At 36.7% G+C, this 17,524-nt stretch overlaps 3 protein-coding genes and 1 long non-coding RNA gene across 4 annotated transcripts; 3 read left to right on the top strand and 1 right to left on the bottom strand.

The window, feature by feature from the left end:
• Positions 1 to 396: 396 nt before the first annotated feature.
• LOC123317851 lies at positions 397 to 6,355 on the top strand. The gene is made up of 3 exons (XM_044904463.1): positions 397 to 466; positions 5,349 to 5,422; positions 5,481 to 6,355. Exons 2-3 carry the CDS (start codon positions 5,371 to 5,373, stop codon positions 6,353 to 6,355), a joined length of 927 nt encoding a protein of 308 aa, XP_044760398.1. The 5' UTR covers positions 397 to 466; positions 5,349 to 5,370.
• On the top strand, positions 778 to 1,911 carry LOC123316539. The gene is made up of 4 exons (XM_044902665.1): positions 778 to 966; positions 1,030 to 1,395; positions 1,451 to 1,552; positions 1,603 to 1,911. The coding sequence occupies exons 2-4, from the start codon at positions 1,170 to 1,172 to the stop codon at positions 1,725 to 1,727; spliced, it is 453 nt and encodes a 150-aa protein (XP_044758600.1). The 5' UTR covers positions 778 to 966; positions 1,030 to 1,169; the 3' UTR covers positions 1,728 to 1,911.
• Positions 6,356 to 7,200: 845 nt separating the features above from the next.
• On the top strand, positions 7,201 to 8,009 carry LOC123317850. Its single transcript, XM_044904462.1, has 2 exons — positions 7,201 to 7,528; positions 7,786 to 8,009. Exons 1-2 carry the CDS (start codon positions 7,201 to 7,203, stop codon positions 8,007 to 8,009), a joined length of 552 nt encoding a protein of 183 aa, XP_044760397.1.
• A 7,763-nt stretch (positions 8,010 to 15,772) lies between these two features.
• Positions 15,773 to 16,390, bottom strand: LOC123316543. Its single transcript, XR_006538090.1, has 2 exons — positions 16,068 to 16,390; positions 15,773 to 16,013 (listed from the first exon to the last, which is right to left on the bottom strand). It is a non-coding gene; the product is annotated as an uncharacterized LOC123316543 (long non-coding RNA).
• Between the last annotated feature and the right edge of the window lie 1,134 nt (positions 16,391 to 17,524).

Raw genomic sequence — 17,524 nt, 5'->3', positions numbered from 1 at the left:
TTCTAATATTTCTGATCGTAAAATGTGGTGAACTTTGACTAATGATTCTGGAACAAATTATTCATAATATTGAATTCACAAAAGTGAAATTTGTGTTCTAAAGGGCAGATCCAAATTGGATCCCGAAATTCTATTCAACCAATGCCACTTTCTACAAACCAAAAATTTGGCAAAATATTGATTGAATAATCTTTATTGCATTCGGATTTTAGATCAGAAATTAAAGAGGTTCAGGTTGTTGATACCTTCTTGAATAATTCCCAGAATGTCTACCTTTGACGAACTCAGAATATGCCGTTTATAACAAACATATTTCTCAATTAGTTCTTTTTCAGTCGAACCGACAATCATTCCGGAAACCCACAGCGTTGAATTCTCAAATGAAGATATGTATGTCCAATTAGAAACCTTTGGATATTGATAGCATCGATATTGATTCAATCCCTATCATAATTCATCAAAATGAGTAAGTTTCTTTTGAAAATATTTACGTTTTACATGAGAAGGTCTGGACGCGAGAAATGAATTTGTGAATAACATAATGAGTATTGATAGAATTCAATTACGTGATTCCGCATAATAATCAGTCCATTTGAAGATGGAAATATAACTGAAAATTCCAAGTACAGGCAAAATTCAATGGGATTGAATGACAGCTCCGAGCATACGTTAATTCTCTCAAAGAATCCCAAAATCCTGGCCAATCAGGGCAAAGCTAACAGATTGAAAGAGCGGAAGACAGTTGTCTCTTTCTATGTCAACAAATATTTTCCCACTCTCTTGGCGGCGCTCTTGTGACTATTTTATTATTATTCTTCTGAATTTAGAGTGGTTATTGAATAACGTTGAGTTAATTATTGTAATTCGCAAAAACACAAATTGTGACATTTACTTACCAAACGATTGGACAAAGCAATTTTGATTGCTGAATTTCAAGAGAACCACATCAAACATGGACCAGCAAAAGTCGTGAGTTCGAACTTTTATATATTTTTTTTGCTTATGTTTTATTTGTTTTTATGTTTTTAGTTTGTCACCTATGTGGAAAACAATTGGTATACCAAACAATTTTCCAGTGTGTCGAACAAAAATCGGCACCTGAAAAAAATGCATAGCCAAGCACTTGGGGGAAAAAAACAAAGCATGTTAAATGCCCACTTTGCTCTGATATGGATAAAATATCATTTGGATCCCACGAAAATTTGATAGATCATTTGGAGCAGATGCATTCTTTGGTAATCCAACAGTCTAGCCATCATTTTGCAAACAAGGAAGATTTTGAGGCTTGGAGATCTCTTTCCAACAGGAATGTAGATTACATTTTAGAACGAGCAGTTAAAATTGATTCTGCTGAAGAATATATTTATTGTAACTGCAATCGTAGTAATACTATAGGTTAGTGTTTGAAGAGCCGAATCACAATCATGAAATTTTAATATATTATTTTTAGGATATTTGAGTCCGTGTAGCCAACGAAATATGAAGAAGGGAGGCAGCATTAAGATATCTGGATTATGTTCATCAAGAATTTCTGTTAAAATTAACAGTTCTGGTAACATTTTTATAGCATCACATTACATTCATTCATTCATTTTATTTCAGGAGTGGCGGTCAAATATATCGAGACACATGTTGGTCATAATGATGAACTTCAATCTAAACGTCTCTCCAATACTCAGCAGGAAATACTTGCAAACAAACTTGTTGCCGGAGGAATGAGTTCATGAAGATGCAAGTTTCATGAATGAAGGAAAATTAGAGAGAATGAATATTTTAACAAAAGGAGATCTCTCATATATCATTCGAAAATTTAACATAAACAAACAGCAAAATGCAGATGATATGACAGCAACAGCCTTAAAAGTGGAAGAATTGAACAGTCAAGATGAAAACACTGTTTTCTTATTCAAGCAGATAGGTAATAATCATATTTTTATCAGGAGAAAGTCACCCTCAGCCACAAATTGAAGATTTTGCTATAGTTTTCATGAACAAGTCTATGGAAAGAGAGTCGAGGGAATTATCAATTGACTATTGTTTTAGTGAAAAATGAGAACAATGTTGGGTTCCCTGTATCCTTTTTGATTTCTAATCGTTTGGATTAGACGATCCAAATATTTTTAGGTCATTGAGGGAAAGACTTGGAGAATATATTATCGTCGCCTTGGACGTTAATGGGTCTTATCCACTCAATATAAATTTCGAGTAAAATGCATGAATTTGTTTTTTTGGGTGATGGTGAAATATAATTTCATTCATGTAGGTCAATGTGGTTTTATTTTGATTTTGGATTATCTAACTATACTAAAGAAATGTATAAGATTGCTTAGTTTATATCCATTCTGAATACAATTTGTTTGTTTGTAGTGTTCACTTGTGTTACGCACACAAACTTTCTCCGAGTAAGCTCTGATTACTCAAAGCGTTCACAAATGTACGTATGTCTTCCTCGGAGTATGCTCTCTGAGCATGGTCATACTCTAGTCTTGTACTAAGTTTGTGAGTGCAACCTTGGAGAATAATGCTATTGTACATGCACTGTTGCTTCCCATGGGTTATACAGATTTTTGTTTTGTGAAACAAGTAAATGTTTTCAGTCAATTGACTCGTACTTCTTGGATATTCTATTGTTCAGTGTAGAAAATAAAGAATGATAACTTTTCAACCTGTTTCTGTTATTCTCTATGTTTCTGTTATTCCCTATGTCCTGCCATTTTCATTCTCAAGAGCATCTATGAAAAATTTGTGTATCTCTTTTTGTACGCCAATTCTTAAAAGTTTTTGATACAGAAAAAATTTGAAAAAGCAATTATGAAGTTACATTGCCTACGAGTTCTGTAGAAAAATATTCCTAGAAAGATAATCCTTATTTTGAATAGACATTAAATTGTCTGATAACATTAGTTATTTTTTTCTACTCAATTTTGGATATGACCATTGAGAATTAGTGTGTAGTGGGCTTAATACTCAATGATATGACTTAGATTTATAGTTATATTTTAGTATTCAAAGCATACATCTTCCTTGAAGTGGATACAATTTTCAACATCTTTTTAATATTAACTAAAATGGCATAATAAGTTCAGGTAATTATGAAGTTCACCCAATTCCGTATTTTTATTACATTTTAATATTAACCAAATTTCATATCATATTTAATCAACGTGTAAAGTTTCGCACCACTTAACTATCAAAGAATATTCATATTCATCTACATGAGGAACGAACGGAGAAATTTGTACAATACTATACTTCCAATATTATTATTATTATCCATGTTTGAATAATATACTTCCAGTGGATTACAACACAAAACACTAATATCAGAGACAGAATTATTACAAGTTGAGCTTTGTAGCAAAGATCTTTCTTTGTAGGTTAAGCTATCAGCTGAAAGCTGTCAATTCATAACACAACATTCGTTTTTCGATTCACACACGTCAATATCGGGTGCATGGCGTAGGGAAAACGACAAACGAGATAGCTTTGCCCTGATTGGCCAGGATTTTAGGATTCTTTGAGAGAATTAACGTATGCTGACAGCTCCGTAACCGCAAGAGCTAGAGAAAAATGGCACGTTTCCGACCTCGATTTTTAAAGGATGGATAATAGCCCAAACCGCATCCTTCTATCTTCGTTTGTTTTCAAGTTATAAGTGAAAACTAATTTCTCGGCTCTTTGAATTGCTGCCTCTATAGGTAGTTTCAATGATATCGAAAAACAAATGCTACATTCTATAGACACTGTTTCATGCAGAATTCAGTGGCGCCTGAATTTTGTAAATATAAACCCTGTGTTTTTTCAAATTACTATATTTTTTGTCGATTCAGAATATATTATACTCATAAAAGTCGTGTCCGGTGAAGTTGACAGGTCATTTTCATTGATAATATGGTAATGAACTTTATACTTCTATTTTGTGTCAGATTATCAAATGTCTCCCTGCACAAGCTTTGCCTTTAGTGGAATTCTTCAGGTTTATCATTCAGATATTAATATTGTAACAACCTTGCAGATTTCAAAAAGTAAATCTCATGATTATTACTATTATGAGAGATTTTGACAATCACTTTCATTCGGGATATTCAAGAAGATAAAAAAATTCACTAATTTACAATATGGAATGCATCACTTTCAGGAAATTTCATAAACCTGGATTCAAATTAATATGTTCCTAAACCTTTTCAACAAGTTGATTTTCTAAATACCACAGCCTTTTCAAACACATTCACAAATAAAGATGGCTGTTCCAGTAAATATGAAGTATTCAAGGAAATTCTCGTTATTTCTTCATTTCCGAGCATCTTCTCGAATATCCGGAAAGTCCCTCGCAACCTGACACAACATAGAAGCATAAAGTTCATTTTCATATTATCAATGAAAATAACTTTCCAACTTTACCGAACCAGTTTTGGAGTTTCTTCATTAGAAGAATAATAAGATACAGGACTGATTTTATTTATTTTGAAAAAAAAATATGTGGGACTGGAATATGTGAAAAAACAGAGGGTTTATATTTGAAATATAAAAGTTACCACTATATCATTGAAGTGGCGAACGGGAAAATTTTTTAGGCTGCGCCACTGCATTCTACATGAAAAAGTGTGTGTAGAATGTGACGATATCACTGAAACTTTACGGAATAGAGGCACCAATTCACAAAGCCGAAAAATGGGTTTTCACTTATAACTTAAAAACAAAAGAATATTGAGGGATGCGGTTTGCGCCATTATCCATCTTTCGAAACGAGATCGGAAAAGTGCCTTCCATTTTTTCCTAGCTCATACGGTTACAGAGCTGCCATTTAATTCCATCGAATTTTGCCCACCCTGTACTTGAATATCAAATGTTTTGTACGGGAGGGTTGTGAGAGGTCAAGAGAATCAAACCACTAACAAAATCAATAATAAAGTTCGCCTAGACTGATTCATTTTTGCTACAGTGATGATTTATTCGTTTTTTCTCTTTATTTGTGCAATTGATAAAGAAGTTAATTTGCACAAATACCAGTTAATATGAAAAAAAACGAATGTTAGGGGGTTCGCGAAATATTTCTTCCTACTATGGGGGTCATGTCAAGAAAAAGAATGGTTAAGACTCATTGATGAATCCACCTGCTACAGGTTAAATTATGTTGGAACGACCCCATGCTGAAAATTTACTGGGAAATTCACAACCGCACAGAACAAAAGGGGTTTAAAAATTTCGAAATTTCCAATACCTTTTTTTTCCGTACTGATTACTTATTCGCTTCACAAAATGTATTGGAAAATCCAGATACATTATCATTCTCAGATTTAATAACCATACAGTGGACCACAGGTATATTAATAAACATGCATTTTTAGGATTATAAGGCCTGCATTGAACATGAGCTATTTGAATTCAAATTCTACAATTACTTCAGCTTCATTATCCCAAGGTAGATTTTTATTTCAACTGATCACAACAAACGATCGAAATTAAAATATTTTTTGCAGATTGTTCTGCTTATATACCTGATTTGAGTGGAAGCATGGATTTCTCAGCTAATACAATCAACATCTCAAATGATGTCGAAAATCCTACGACAGATACTTCAACGGACTTCGAGAAGTCTCTTCTGGTGAATAAACCTGGACACAGTGCTCCAGATGACAACAACATGTATGTGAATACGGTAGAGTCAGGAAGAAAAAAAGATCATTGTATCTTCTGTCGAACTGAGCAGGCCAAACTGAGTCAGCATTTGATAAGAAAACACAAAAATGAAGAAAAAATAAGAGAAATTCTTAGTCACGAAATAGGAAGCAAGAGAAGAAAGGAATTATTTGCAGCGATTCGTAAGAATGGCCAATTTTTCTTCAATACGAGTGAAATGGTAAATACTGGCGAGCGTAAAGTAGCCAGACGTCCGAGTGCAAAATATAATAAAAAGCCCGTTGATTTCGTGTCTTGCCCCTCTTGCTGTGGCGATTATGCCAAATCAGCATTCAGAAGGCATTTCCAGCGGTGTAATAAATCTGGAATCAAGAATAAGAGGAATAATTTAATAAAATCTAGACAAATAGTAGGAAGGATCCATAGAAGCGCCAGCGACATCCTAAGGAAAAGCGTGTTTCCGACATTGACTGAGGACTCAAAAGAAATCAGATATGATGAGTTGGTCATTTTATTTGGAAACAAGTTATGCCAAAAATATAAGGACCCTCATTTTTACGACATGATTAGACAGAAACTCCGCCAACTAGGACGTTTTCTAATAGAAATAAAAAAGATTAATGATGACGTAGATTATTTGTTCGATGTATATTACCCAAAAAATTACGATTCGGCAATAACTGCTGTGCAGAACTTGGCTGGAATGAACGAATGAGGTATGTACCTATGTCCAACTTTGGACAAATGGAAGATTGAAATTTAATGATATATGATCTCATTGTATTGCTCACAGGTATTGGTTTCAAAACCCCATCGCTGGCTACATCACTGGGTACCCTGTTGAAACAAGTGGGGTATCTGTGCGTTTCTCATTGGATAAAACGCCAAGATAAAACGCGGCAGAGTCATGCTGAAGACTTCATCAAACTTCTGGTCGAGGACTACGGTACCGCGATTAATAGGGCTGCTATCGAAACACAACACTGAAATAAGCGGCATTCGAAAGTAGTTCTACCCTCGAAGGAAGACATTTTGAAGCTTCAGACCTATCTGCGTGATAGGCTGAGAGCTAATCACGAAATTCTGAAGGTGAAATTCAATGAATTGAATTGGCTTCAATTAGGAGAAGCGGCGCTTCTCTCGATTCAATTGTTCAATAGAAGAAGATCGGGCGAAATAGAACGAATCCTTATCGAGGATTTTCGTTCATTTGAAAAAATCGATGAAACATCTATTGGACAGGCGTTCAATACCTTTTCCTTGAAAGAAAAAGAAGCGGCACTGAAATACGTGCGCTTCACCATCAGAGGAAAACTGAACAGGACAGTGCCTGTTTTATTGCACCGTGAAGTTTTAGAATCATTAGAAACTTTACTAAAATATAGATAAGAAGCCGGTGTAAGCAAAAACAACCCGTATTCATTCGGAATCCCCGGCACATTGAAGGGGGATTTCCGGTATTTGAGCGCCTGTCAGTTAATGAGAAGGTACGCCTATGAGTGCGGGGCAAAAAATCCTCAAAATTTAAGGGGAACGGTACTAAGAAAGCACGTCGCCACAATGTGCGCAAATTTCAATCTCAAGGACAATCAGGTTGCAGATTTGGCTAACTATATGGGCCATACCGAAAAAATCCATAAGGAAATATATCGTCAACCTGTATTAACAAGAGAAATCGTACACATTTCCAAACTATTGGAAGCAGTGCAAGAAAATGATGGCGAGGATTCCGAAGACGACTCGGATACGGATTGGAATCTAGTTAGTTGTAACACAGACAAACTCGTCTCTTGTAGTAGTACCATTGCCAATGATAGTAAAGAAGCTACTTCAACTACGTCACAAAGCATGGAAATCGATTTTCAATTAGAAGAGGCAGTGATTTCGAGTAAGATACATATTTATACATATATATTTAATGATTCTTATTTGTGGGAATGCAGCAAATATCTAAATATTAAAAAACCCTATCTCTTAATGCGAATTCAGAATAGATTAGAACTATTTGTTTCGGACAATATTATTAAGACATCGAAACTAGCATACGATTAAAATGATGATTTTTTAGCTTAATAGACTGCATATCTCAAAAACAATAATGTATGATTATAACTGGTTTTAATTCATGAAAATAATATTTTACAGCTCCGTCTCCTAATGTCAAATGCCGTAGGATCCGTTGGTCTGAAGAAGAGAAAAGAATAGCTTCAGAAGCCTTCAAAGAATACATTCTGAATAATACATTGTCATCATTCCAAAAAATTCAGGAAGTCATGAATGCAAATCCAGGTGTATTTCATAGAAGTGTAGCCACCATTAAAACCTGGGTCAAAAATGAACAGTTGAAAGAAATCAAGAGAGGGAATTGAATAATGTCCAGTATTTTGACTGTTCATGTGATATCAAAATATATGTTTTATATCTATATGTACGTGTTTTATATATATATATATATTCTTTTTTTTTTTTTTTTTTTTTTTTTTTTTTTTTTCAATCACCTTCAAGGGTTGGCAGTTCCTAGTGCCGGGCAAACTGTTTTGCCAAGGCATGTCAGATTGTTGTGAGAAATTTCCTGACCGTTCTCACATTCGCGAGTATGACCTCCTTCTGTGCTGTGCTGATGAGGTCCCCATCCAATCCCAATTTGAGGGTATTCTCCACCAGATGTTTTTCGACCAGCCCGTTGGTCGAGATTATCAGCGGCATTATTGTTGTTGTTTTAAGGCTGTGTATGGTTTTCAACTCGAAGGCCAGATCCTGATATTTTGTCGTCTTCTCAACGTATGCCTTGTATAGATTGTCATCGGCCGGGCTTGTCACGTCTAGAATTTGGACTGATCTTTCTTTGTTGTTAAAGAGCACCATATCTGGTCTATTATGTTTTATGGGCCTATCGGTGTCGATGAATGTATCCCAGTAGAGCTTGTAGTTGTTATTCTCTAGAATACTGGCTGGTAGGTATTCGAAGGGTTTTTTTAGTTTTTGTATTAGGCCACATTTTTTGGCGATTGCCTGGTGATAAACCCTTGCCATAGCGTTGTGCCGTTGTGTGTAGTCCGTTGGTGCCAGCACGGGACAGGATGAGGTGATGTGCTGCACAGACTCGGTCGCATATAGGCATTTTCGGCATTTGTCAGTTGGTATATTCCTCCCTGATATATTTTTTATGTAAGATCTTGTTGGGATCACTTGATCTTGTATTGCGACCATTCTACCTTCCGTTTCGGGGAACAAATATCCGGCTCTCAGGTAAGTAAGTGACTCCTTTTTATTCACCTCGTTCTTTTCTAGGTTTCCAGGGTATCTTCCATGTAACGCCTTACTTAGCCATTCCTGGGACATTCTCTCAAGGGTGTTTCGGGGTGGTTCCAGCTGGCCTGCCAGGTTCAACGGGCTCAAATTCTCATCTTCCTGACACACAGTCTGCATAAAAGGTGAGTGTTTAGATAGAAGATAATCTCTCATGTTGGAAACTGCGTCATTGTGCACTATCTCCAGGTTTTTCATTCCTCGGCCTCCTTCGTTCCTTGGGATGTATAATCTGTTCACAGATGCGTGTGGATGGTGTACGCCGTGTCTGGTTAGGAGGGCTCTTGCTTTCCGATCAAGGTCTTTTAGATCTGCATTCGACCACTTAATTACTCCGAAGGAGTACTCTATGCAAGGTATGGCCCAGATATTTATAGCGTCAAACATTGGTTTGGAGTTCAACTTGCTTTGGAGTACTTTTTTGAGTCTCGTTAAGAATTTTTCTTTGAACACGCTCTTCATCTCAGTGGTCTTTATTTCTAGGGCTTGTTGTACTCCTAGATACTTATAGGAGTCTTCTGGTCCCAGCCCTGGAATAGTTACATCCTCTATCACCCGTAGACCGGCACCCTTCTGTATTTTCCCCCTTTTCACGTGTATTACCGCGCACTTTTCAAGGCCCATCTCCATTCCTATCGTTTCACTGAATGATGCCACTATTTTAAGCTGTTGCTTTATCTGTTCCTCATTCGCAGCATATAGCTTCAGATCGTCCACATATATCTGATGACTAATTTTTATATTCCGTGCTTTGTGGACGGTGTATCCGTAGGTTTGGTTCTTTAACAGCTTGCTCAGAAGGTTAAGTGCTAAGCAGAACCAGAGCGGGCTGAGCGTATCGCCCTGAAAAATACCTCTTCGGATTTTTATTTGACTGGTCTTATAATTTTTGTTTTTTGTGTTGACTATCAGTTGCGTTCGCCAGGTCTTCATCATATGCTCTAGTAAAGCTATAACTGGTTTTGAAATTCCGTATAGGTGGAGTGTTTTTTTTAGCCAGGAGTGCGGTACCGAATCGAAGGCCTTCTTATAGTCCACCCACGCTACCGATATATTTCTTTGCTTCTTCTTCGCCTGCTTCGTTATAATGAAATCCGTGACCAACATCTCCTTGCACCCTCGGGCATCTCGTCGACATCCTTTTTGTTCGTGTGCCAGTATATCGTTTTTGTTAACATGCTTCCAAATATGTCGCGTCAATACTCCAGTCAATACTTTATAGATTGTAGGTAGACAGGTTATAGGTCTGTAGTTTTTCGGGTTTGCTGCATTATTGCTTTTTGGTAGCATATGTGAGATCCCGAGAGTAAAGAAGTCTGGGATTTTGGTAGGGTCTTCAAGGGCCTCCTGGAACAGTTTTGCAAGGTGTTGATGCGTTGTTGAAAAGTGCTTCCACCAGTAATTTTGGATTTTATCTACGCCGGGGGCCGACCAATTGTTCGTTTTCCTCAGGGTGGCTCTGATGTCTTCTTCTGTGATGTTAACGTCATCCATACGATATTTTGATGACTCTTTTTCGGCGTCTTTAATCCAGTGTGCACCGTCATCGTGGGTTTTTTCTTCCTCCCATATATCCTTCCAGAACTGGTGCATGTCTTTTTCGGTGGGCGGGTCTTCTTCTGCAGAGGTTTCATGTTCGAGCTGGCGGAAAAACTGTTGTTGGTTTTTATAGAAGAGTTGATTGTTTTTGTATCTTTTGACTCTCTCGTTATAACGTTGAAGCCTGCTTCCTAACACTTTAATTTTTTGTTTCAGCCTATCATGTACTACGGTCACACTATCCTTGAAAGAGTTGTTCCGGGCTTTTATTCTGAATTCGGATACAATCCGGCGAGTCAGTTTCACGACCCTACTTGATGGTGATGGCATGTTAAGGTAAGTATGCACTATACCAATGTTTTTTCTAATATCTGTGATTTTTCTTTCCAGGCGGTGTTTCCAAGGTGGCGTATTTTCTTGTTTCTTCTGTTGTGCCTCTGTGATCTTCATTCCCAGATCAGTGCAAACAGTAATTGCACCTGCGTACACGAGGTCTGTCATCTGTTCCAGGGTCCCAGTAGATGGTAGGTTTTTCTCTATGATTTTGTTTACTTCTTGTACCTTTTGTAACATGGTCTTTGACCCTTTCATTCTAGGGATTCTAGGTCTGTTTTCAGGCGGTATTCCTGCATACAAAAGGAAGTTTTTTTGAAAATGTTGTTCCAGTTTAGAGTGTTTGCCTTTTCTGTCTTCTTTCGTTTCTGGTGCCCGAGTTGAATCCTCAACCGTGAGCTGTTCAGACAGGTCACACATTGCACCTCGAGGGTAACAGCTAAGCCTGATGTTGTTGAGTTCGATGGAAGTGAACTTGTCGTTGTTTAGCAGCCACTTAACTCTATTTGCCAAGAGATTGGTGTAAGAATGTTTTTCTGGATTAACTTCGTTCCAGGTTTGGGTGAGTATCTGTCTGTAATTGTAATTTTCCCTCAGTTCCAATTCCTTCGCAATGTAATGAACACGCATTAACAGGACATTCTGTTCCTCAGTCCACCGTGTTCTCCCATCTCGTCTTTGAGTATCCTCAGCGGGCCGCGGATTTGCCACGTCCAAGCTAGGGGCTTTTTCTCCTTCGGAGAAGACGGTATTAGGAATTGCGGTACCATCTCGGGGGGCTGCGCCGCTTTGTCCACAGTTACCCCCAACAGGCTCTTCCTCCGGACGGCTCCGAGAAGGGCCAGCCCGCTGCCCCTCACCGCCCTGGTTTCTACTTCTTGTGACAGGAGCTTCAAAATTTCGTCAACTTCACAGGCTGCTGACCTGTGAAGCTGGAGGACTCAGGTACGCGGGGACGTCACCCCCCGAAGGCCGAAGCCCCCCTGCGTTGATTTACCATGTTCCAAGGAATTCAATTCAATTCACATGAGAATATAGGAAAACTTATACAACATAAGAAAAATACTCAAATTTATTGAAAAAATTATGTGGATGAAAATTCAGGAGTTGGTGAAATAATTTTTACTATATATATATATATATATATATATATATATATATATATATATATATATATATATATATATATATATATATATATATATATAGTAAATATATATATATATATATATATATATTTTTTGAATATAAGGTAAGGGTTATTGACTCAATTAAGGAGAATATTGGTGTTTTTTCTCTTTATTCTTCGCCGAGCTTTCGCATTTGTTTCATGCTTCTTCGGGGCTTCTAAAAAGTATAATCATGGTTAATCAATCTTACATATTTGTTTTTCTTAAATTTTCACTTACCGAATGTGAGGTTTATTTGTAAACTTTCATCAAAGCTTCAACATTCATCAAAATACTTGAAAGTAGACTCTGATTTCCGTAGAAAAATCTTATATATATATATATATATATATAGTAAAAATTATTTCACCAACTCCTGAATTTTCATCCACATAATTTTTTCAATAAATTTGAGTATTTTTCTTATGTTGTATAAGTTTTCCTATATTCTCATGTGAATTGAATTGAATTCCTTGGAACATGGTAAATCAAAATTATTTTCAAGTGCTTATCAACTAATATATGAAGTTTCAATTCAGTTTTGCTTTTTTTCCATATTAAAACACTTTTTTAATGATATGTAGCTATACATACAAATAATCAGTCGACCAAATCAATTCGTGAGCTGTCCACAATTATATCATAGAGGAATTCATAATGAAATGGACAATTCAAATTTATATACACTGTGTCCCAATAATTACCTTTGTATCTATTTTTGAAACGGTCCTCATATGTATTGCTAGACAAACGAAAACTTATAGGGACCGGTCCCAATAAGTACCGAAAGTCCCCATATGTACCGCGCGATCTCCGAAACGGTCCTCATATGTCCCGCTGCATATATATATATATATATATATATATATATATATATATATATATATATATATATATATATATAATATATATATATATATATATATATATATATATATATATATATATATATATATATATATATATTTATATATATATATACATATATATATATTCATATATATATATATATATATATATATATATAGTAAAGATGAAATTTGCCGAAATGAAACAGTAAGGGATGAATTTGGGTACAAGGCAATATCTGGCAGGAGTTAACAATCAATCGTCATCAACATCTCAGCATCAGAAAAACATCTCAGTTTTTTACAATGTATACATTGCAGCATCCTGATGAAGAACAGCTAAAAGTTCGAAATATAGATGTTGATGACGATTGATTATTATTATTATTATTACACTACAATAAGAGTGGAGGTTAAACCTATGCACTCAATACAGAACTAATATATACAATGTATGCTAGAAAGTAGATGAATTTAAGCATTTCGCCATCGGTCGTACATGTTCTTGAACCTGTTGACTGTATCAGCATTCACCACTTCATTCGGGAGACGATTCCAAACGTCGAAAATTCTATTAGGTAGGAAGTTCATCCGGCAGGTGGTTTTAAACGATTCCTTGGCAAGTTTGAAACTATGTCCGCGAAGATGGTTCGTATTTAAAGGGAATAAATGTTCAAGGTCTACACCAAAGAATCCATGCGTAGCCCTAAAAGCCACTATCATGTCACCCCTGGCACGCCGGTCCTCGAATCTTGTCAGGTCAAACAATCTCATTCTTGCCTCGTAGCTTGGTCGAGAGAACCAGGAAAACGGGATTCTTGTGCACCATCTCTGGATAGACTCAAGAAGCTGTAAGTCAGATTTGAGAGCTACCCACCAAACTGGCCCAGCGTACTCTAGAATAGGCCTCACGTAGGTTGTGTACAGCAATTTGGCAGTCTGTATACTACAACCCCTGAAAGACCGTTGGATGAGGAAGGCGGCCTTCTTGGCTCTACTACAAGCCTCAGTTATATGCTCCGACCAGTCAAGATCGGAATTGACGATCACCCCAAGATCAAGATGGCTCCGGACCACAGTAAGAGACTCTCCAGCCAGCGTATAAGGAAGCCTGGGATTGTTTCTGCCGAGGTGCAGAACACAGCACTTGCTGATGTTGAGAGGTAGCAACCATTTTTCAACCCAGAGAGCAATACTATCCAGGTCCGACTGCAGCTGGTTATAGGTAAGGGATGGGACACTGTATAATTTGGCATCGTCGGCGAACAGGAGACACTTTGAGATCAATGATTGTGGGAGGTCCGCTATGTACAGCAGGAAAAGAATCGGACCAAGAACCGATCCCTGGGGAACACCACTTGTAACCTTCCTATCACTTGTAGAGAAAACACCACCAACCCTAACTCTAAAAGTTCTATCACTGAGAAAGGACTTGATCCATGAGAGCAATCCTCCTCGAATTCCCATATGCTCCAGCTTATGAATTAGCCGACGGTGGGGAACTCTGTCAAACGCCTTGGCAAAATCCAAATAAACAACATCAATCGGAATGCCATCGTCTAAGCACCTGGACCAGTCATTCACTGCCATGAGAAGGTTAGTCATCGTTGATCGACCCGGAAGAAAACCGTGCTGAGCATCAGGTATCAATTTATTAGACTTGGCAAAATCAAGAATGTGGTCGGTTATTATTCTTTCGAATACCTTGCATACAGTAGACACGAGACTTATGGGGCGGTAGTTAGAAGGGGAGGTCTTATCCCCATTCTTATAAACAGGCGTAACCGAAGCCGAACGCCATTGTGAAGGAAGTGATGTTGTGGTTCACAAAATTATTATTTGGCGCACTGCTCGTGGATTGAAAATTACCAGAAATGGATGGATCAATAGGTTCCTTAATTTTATCATAAATATCTGCCTCTAAAGTTAAGCATGTTGCATAAGACTCGTTCTTAAATTCTTTACGAGGTGCATAATCCTTTTCTTTATCATCCTCAGGCAAAGGCAAACGGTTTATACGATCCGTTATATGAGCAAGGCGTGATTTTACTCTCTTAAATACAGAATCGGAACTAGATCCTTCAAAATCAATTATAAGTAAAGTAATCGATTCAAGGGTGGTGTTTACTTCCTCCACCTCAACATCAAAATTGAATTCCGGATCACGTAATTCTGAAAAATCTTCAATGCTTTCTCTTGCCAACAACCGCCTTAAAATTTTCCTTCTATCGTCTATTGATCTATTGGATTTGACTCCTCTTATTCTAAGTTCATAATCTAATTCGTTAGTTAAAAGATGTGTGGGATTCATGATTTCAAACACAGACTATACTATATACTATATAAACAATAAGCGAATCAAAGAAATGATGATAAAAAGTTCAATACATGTGTTATCGGTTTCGATAATAACACTAAGGTGCTACATAAAATATGTGATACGCTAAACCTGACAATCTCAAGAACATTTCGCTGAGAAAATACGACCTGAATACTGAGTTGAATTACAAATTTGAGGAAATCACAATCTTAATAGTTTATTCATGAGTCATCATAAAATGTTTCAAAAAAAAAACAAGAAAATAAACTGTTTCAACCAATCTAAGAAAAATCTAAAAATTCAATTCAGGCGGCCCCACGTTGGGCGCCAAATTTGTGTCACGTAATATTCACAAAAAATGGTATATTTTTTTTATGGTGAATTCAAACTTGACACTAAGCGTACGGCAGCTGTTCGCCGGAGAGCATTTATGGGCATAGGTTAATTTATCCTTCTTATAGACTTCTCTCAAACTCTCTGAATTTAAACTTAAAAATTTGGGCGCCAATTAGTTTGTGAAAAAAAACATAAAAGTGCTATTCGTAAACCAAACTAATAAATTTACGAATGTAAATATAGGAAAATGGTGTACAAAATTCAAGCAGTAATTTCACTTCAGGGTACAAAAACACTTTATTCAGGACACTTCCTCAACTTCAGCAGATACGTACTCACTTTTCAAAGGGGTTAGTTCTTAGAGTAGTTCGGTGATGATGGCCAGAGTGGTTGTCTTGGAAGATATGGTATCGGCAATCAATGTGGACGACGAGAAGTCAATGTCGAACGATAATTCCCTTCACGGGAACGAGAAAATTCCAAATGCAATCGACTAATTTATAATGACTGAATGAATCCCTGTAAGTGTACACGAATTATTAGCAAAAATCCGAATGATTAGTTTGAACTCACCTTCTAGAAAGGGATTCTCGATAAAAAAGTATGAAATTCCGTTGATACACGTTTACGTCGAATTTATCAAATCCTCTATCGAGAAGAAATCGGCTTAGTTTTGCATACGATCAATCTCAGAGTCGGAATGATTTCCCTCGCGACAAACATATTGTCCAACGCGTCGAATGTGCGCGACACCCACTTCAAGACACCACCACCGAAAATTATTTTAAACAGATATCTACTAACAAAGGTACATAACGTTCATAAAATAACAAAATCTAACAATAGATGGTACATTCATCGAATTGATAATTTATTGATTTATAATTTTTCCAATAGATCAAGAGACGGTAGCATTTATACTAATCTATTCTCTTGAAGTATTCTCCGAACGTTACAAAGTGAGCGAATTTTACTCACGCCGTTCACCCTCGCGTATGCGGCGTATGTACATCTTCCATATTAGGTGAGTGAATTCTACTCCTACCGTTTATACGCGGTTATTCACATCGCCTATATTGAGGGAATTCTAATCTCGCCGTTCAACCGCTATTATTAACAACGTCTACATTTGGTTAGTGAATTCTACTCAAGTCGTTTACCCGCGCGTATTTGTATCGTCTATACAGGGTCTTTCACTAGGAACCTCACCCATATTTATACGGGAAACTACTGAACGTATTTTCATGAAATTCAGCACTCATAAGTATTTCACGATGCTGATGAAATCTAAAATATTTTCAAGGCATGAGCACCTCCGGTTTTTCCGGAAATGACGTCAACTTCTGTTTTTCAAATTAGAACACCATTTTTTTATTGCAGAAATAGATTCCTTAGAAAATTTCAAGTTATTTTGATGTAACATTTTTCAGTTTTGGTTGGAAAATTCTCTCTGAGCGGGAAAATTCGAAAAAAGAATCGAAAATAGAGCTCCGCTGAAACAAGAATAACTTCGAGGTTTTTGGATGGAAAATTTTCATTTTTGGGATTTTTCAAGATGTAAGATTGATGTATCCACTTTAAAATTCGAAATCGCGATTCATGATACAGGGGGTGAAAAAATCGCTTTCAAAGTTAGGGATGACAAAATCGTGAAAAATCAATTTTTTCAAATTAGAACCCCATTTTTTATGGCAGATATTGAATCTACGATGAAAATTAATGTGAGTGTATGCATCACACCCTTGCCCTAAAATGGATATTTTCTGAGTTATTCACAAAAAACTGTTTTTCGTCTTGAATTTTCAGCTCTTTCTTTTCTCTCCACGCCAAAAAGATGAAATTTTCAGGAACTGTTACTTAAACCATGTTTTAGATTTTACCACCCCTTATATGCAAGAGAAAAAAGTTACAGGTTGTTCCTAAATAGATGGCGAATTTTGATTCGAATTTGTATCGGAAACCTCTTTATTTCAACTAATCGGCCATCGGTTTTCTCTCCAGTGATAAATAAATAATTCCTTATGAACCAT

The sequence above is a fragment of the Coccinella septempunctata genome, chromosome 7, assembly GCF_907165205.1.
Source record: "Coccinella septempunctata chromosome 7, icCocSept1.1, whole genome shotgun sequence".
NCBI lineage: Eukaryota > Metazoa > Arthropoda > Insecta > Coleoptera > Coccinellidae > Coccinella > Coccinella septempunctata.
The sequence above is the reverse complement of the archived record's forward strand: the minus strand, read 5'-3'. Positions and strand labels throughout refer to the sequence as shown.